The sequence below is a fragment of the Pleurodeles waltl genome, chromosome 7 (genome assembly GCF_031143425.1).
Source record: "Pleurodeles waltl isolate 20211129_DDA chromosome 7, aPleWal1.hap1.20221129, whole genome shotgun sequence".
Classification (NCBI taxonomy): Eukaryota; Metazoa; Chordata; class Amphibia; order Caudata; family Salamandridae; genus Pleurodeles; species Pleurodeles waltl.
Window position 1 is genome coordinate 869,332,482 of NC_090446.1, and position 4,617 is coordinate 869,337,098.

The 4,617-nt window shown below is 41.2% G+C and overlaps 1 protein-coding gene across 1 annotated transcript; it reads left to right on the forward strand.

Annotated features, from left to right (window-relative positions):
- Positions 1-1,332: 1,332 nt before the first annotated feature.
- Positions 1,333-4,042, forward strand: LOC138246981 (protocadherin gamma-A11-like). Its single transcript, XM_069201730.1, has one exon. It carries the CDS (start codon positions 1,373-1,375, stop codon positions 4,040-4,042), a length of 2,670 nt encoding a protein of 889 aa, XP_069057831.1. The 5' UTR covers positions 1,333-1,372.
- Positions 4,043-4,617: the final 575 nt, after the last annotated feature.

Consider the following 4,617-nt stretch of genomic DNA (forward strand, 5'->3'; position numbering starts at 1 on the left):
AACACAAAACCAGACAAAATCGTCCCACCTTCAAAGCAACCATCCACAGCAGTCCGTTTGATTTGTTCTTCCTTCTCATCTCTTGCCATCCCTCTGAATGAACATCTACCTTTTAGAACACCAAAACCAGACCAAATCGTCCCAACTTCAAAACAACCATCCACAGCAGTTCGTTTGATTTCTTCTTCCTTCTCATCTCTTGCCATCTATCTGAATGGAGAGGGCCTCGTAGAGTGGGTTGACCCCATTTACAGCGTGAGCGTGACCGACGTTTATGATGGGAGAATCCACTACATTTGTGTGGTGGGGTCTCAAGTTTCCATGTAGCCTGTCATCTTGCTTTCTCTATTAAATGTCAGCCTTTGTTCTGGAGTTCCACAAGCAGCTAGATTTAGTATGCTGGTCTTGAATCAACTCATATATATCATACATATTGTGATTATCTAATCTATTCAAAGATGTCACTTTCAAGTTGCTTGGAAAGTCGGATTTAGGTGTACCTACCTGTACGTTTCTCTAGTGCTGCACTCGAAGAAATATATATTTGAAATAGAATATGACATCTTTCTCAGAATCAATACTATAAAAAATCAAGTATTTATACAACGTTTAATTATTTTACATAAGACTTTAATGAACGGGATTAGTGAATTATCTTCAACCACTGATAACGTACCTGGATAGCATTTGAACCCCCGTCTTTAGCTCATGTTGCCGCAGGGACTAACTACATGCAAGTCAGTCTTTACTTCTGCACCGCCATATTGATGGAACATAGTATTATATAGATTTCTGTTAACAAATGATAACTGTATTGGAACACAGACACGCCTGACACACTTTACTGCATCATCACTTTGAAAAAGTACGCATGCCAGATGATCCTAGTATTTCGGTGGGCCCACTCTTCTCCCAACGCACAGATTAAACCCATATATATAGTCAGTGTCCAGAGTCACAGTGATAAAGGGAAAACATTTGAATAATTAGATTGTTTTGTTCCGTCTTCCCAACCCACCATTTTACGAATCTTTTACGTGAGGTAAAAAAGAAAAGGGGGGAATCGGTCGTATAAAATATTCAGCAGCAACCGTTTGTTGCTTTGCTACAGTTTCAACATTGTGATTTGGAAAATTATTTTAGGGGCAGCCCTCTACAGTTATGTCTAAAATGTTGTAGTTATTAATCTGGACACTGAGCGTCGCTGTTCACCCGTCGTAGAAATTGAAAGATCGATTTAGCCGATCACGTGAAACATACTGTATAAAAGCATCAGATGTTATCTGACAATCACTGCAAACCTTCGCGCAACCGCTTGGTTCATTTCTTTGATTGCCGGACAGCACAGGCTTCTTTACTTAGAATTGCTAGAATGATTCAATTTTCAGGCATCGCTAACTCACCCATATATTGTTACTCCTGGGCTTCGGCACCGAGACGATGTTATTCCGGAGTTCATTCATTTAGGCGTTATTACTCCGGGACTCAGACACCGAGAGGCTCTTGCTCCGGGGCTCAGTCATCGAGACGATGTTACTTCTGGGCTCAGACATCGAGGCGCTGTTACTCTGGGGCACGGTACTCCGGGGATCAGACATCAGGACGCTGTCACTCAGGGGCTCACACGCCGATAGGTTGTTACTCCGGGGCTCCTCTGCTGCTTCTTGTTACTCTGCTGACAGTCTGTGGAGCCGCTTCCGGGCAGCTGCGTTATTCCATTCCCGAGGAAATTAGGAAAGGCTCGTTTGTTGGGAATGTGGCTTTGGATCTGGGAATGGATATTAAGGAGTTATCAGAAGGAGGAGCCCGCATTGTGTCAAGAGGTAGGAAGCAGTATTTTGTTCTGAATTTGAACCACGGACATTTATACGTTAATGAAAGGATTGACAGAGAAACAATTTGTGGGCACGTCGATCTTTGTCTACTGAATATAGAAATTATATCGAATAAGCTTATGAAAGCATATGCCGTCCAAGTAGAAATTCAAGATATAAATGATAATGCGCCCACGTTTGTTGCTAGTCAAATGTCATTACACGTCATTGAAAACACTTCTCCCGGAGCTCGGTTTGCGCTGCCTGACGCACAAGATGCAGATATTGGACTCAATGCGCTCCAAAATTATCAACTCCGTGACAGCGAACCTTTCAGCCTGGAAGTAAAAATTGGTGACGATGGTTTAAAATATGCCCATCTGATCCTCGACAAATCGCTGGACCGGGAAGAGCAAGATGTTCACCTCCTATTCCTCACAGCCACAGATGGGGGAGACCCGGTCCGTTCAGGCACAATGCAGATCCGCGTCATCGTTGATGATGTGAATGACAATGCCCCTGTGTTTGACCAATCTGTTTATAAAGTCAGTGTGGTGGAAAATGTTTCCAGAGGTGCTGTTGTGACAACAGTCAAAGCGACTGATATTGACCAGGGATCTCACTCTGAAATAATCTATTCATTTAACAAAATTAAAGACACAGCTTTAGAAAAGTTCAAATTGGACTCTAATACTGGAGACATATCCGTGACTGGCAGCCTGGATTTCGAAGAATTGGAATTTTATGAATTTGAAGTGCAAGCAAGTGATGGCAGCCTATCATCACGTTGCAGAGTCCTCATAGACATTATCAACGTGAATGATAACAGCCCAGAGATTTTAATTTCATCATTGCTCAAACAGATTTCTGAAAATAGCCCAAAGGGTACAATTATTGCCCTTATGGAGGTCTACGACAGGGATTCTGGAGTCACTGGTGAGGTTAGTTGTTCCCTCCCGCCTCATCTTCCTTTTCAGTTGAAAAAGTCGATCGGAAGTTATTACAGTTTGTTAACTGTTGATGTTTTAGACAGAGAACAGGTGTCTCTATATAACATAACAATTACAGCTACTGATAGTGGAACTCCGGCAATGGTCAAAAGTGAAACAATAGCCCTTGAGATCACAGATGAAAATGACAACATTCCAGTATTTAACCAAATGACATACAGGACATACATAATTGAAAATATACCGCAAGGCACCTCAATTTTTACAGCCCAGGCAACAGATTTGGATTCGGACAAAAATGCCAAGATAAGTTACTCCATCCTCGATGGACACATTGGCGATATCCCACTCTCTTCATATATTGCCATTAATTCTGAATCTGGTGTCATCTATGCTCTTAAATCCTTTGACTTTGAAGAGTTTAGAGAATTTCAGATCCAAGTGAAAGCAAAGGATGGAGGTTCTCCATCTCTTACTAGTAATGCCACAGTCATTTTTTTTATTCAAGATCAGAATGACAACATTCCTGAAATATTATACCCATCAACTCCAACAGATGGCTCCTCTGGGATGGAGATGACTCCTCGCTCCTCTGAGCCAGGTTATCTCATCACAAAGGTAATCGCGGTTGATGCTGATTCTGGGCAGAATGCATGGCTCTCCTTCCAGCTGTTGAGGTCCACAGACCAGGGATTGTTTACTGTAGGTCTTCACACCGGAGAAATCAGGACAGCTCGGCCCATTACGGAGAAAGATGCTATAAAACAATTCCTGGTGGTCTTAGTAAAGGACAATGGGCAGACCTTTCTTTCTTCTTCAGTTACAGTCACCATAGTGTTATCAGACAGTCTGCCGGAAATGCTTCATGATATAAGTAACCCTTCAGCTCCTGCGGACATGGAGTCAAACATCACTCTCTATTTGGTGATTGCTGTTGCTGTTGTTTCTTTCTTGTTCCTTTTTTTGATCACTGTTCTTTTGGCAATCAGGATTCATCGCTGGAGGGAAGCTCAGCTCTGTGTATCTTCTGGGGATAACTTTAATGCACTTCCAGCCTCTCAGTTTGTTGGCATTGATGGTGTCAGAGCTTTTCTACAGACCTACTCTCATGATGTATGTTTGACAACAGACTCTGGAAAAAGCCAGTTTATCGTTGACAATTCATGTCAACCAAACACTCTTTCAGTAAATCACAAGTGTGAAAAACAAGGATCTGTCCCAATAGAGGACTTTTTAAACATAGGACAAGAGGAACAGCTATTTATTCAGGTATGTTAAATTACTTTGCATTATATTAATTTAAATTAACATTACACAAATCCTTGGCTTGACTGTACTGTCAGTTGTGATTTGAAAGATTTAGGTCATTATTTCACATTGTTTGTTTAGTAAGTTTAGTCTATTTAATTAGTTCTGTTTTTGCCTACCATACCATAAGCCGAAGAAAAGAGAAGATCTTTTTCCTTTCACTATGAATCTCCTTTTGAAAAGTAATATTTTTGGAGATTACCTATCCTGAGCAATCTTGGAATGCTATGAAGCATTGCACTTCGTTAAACAGCACGAAACCTAAGCATCCAAAACAAATTATCAAGAGACTGTTAATTCAGTTGGAGAGTGGTACAGTTCGTTGCATCGACCACTACTCACTTATCAATTTTAAATTCAATATATTATTTGTAGCCAGACGCAGATCTGATACTAAACTGCTTAGCCTTTCCCTGCCAGAGTGTTATTTTGTGCCCCCCAATAGACTTGAAATGTTTTGCTGTAATGGTTTTATAGAAGCTGCCACGCCAGAGTCTGAAGCCCTTTTTATATTACTTAAGTTGCCCAGAGCACAAAAAAGCAAA

Excerpts from the sequence above, each read along its gene's own strand:
- LOC138246981 (XM_069201730.1), top strand. The coding sequence starts at position 1,373 with ATGATTCAATTTTCAGGCATCGCTAACTCACCCATATATTGTTACTCC.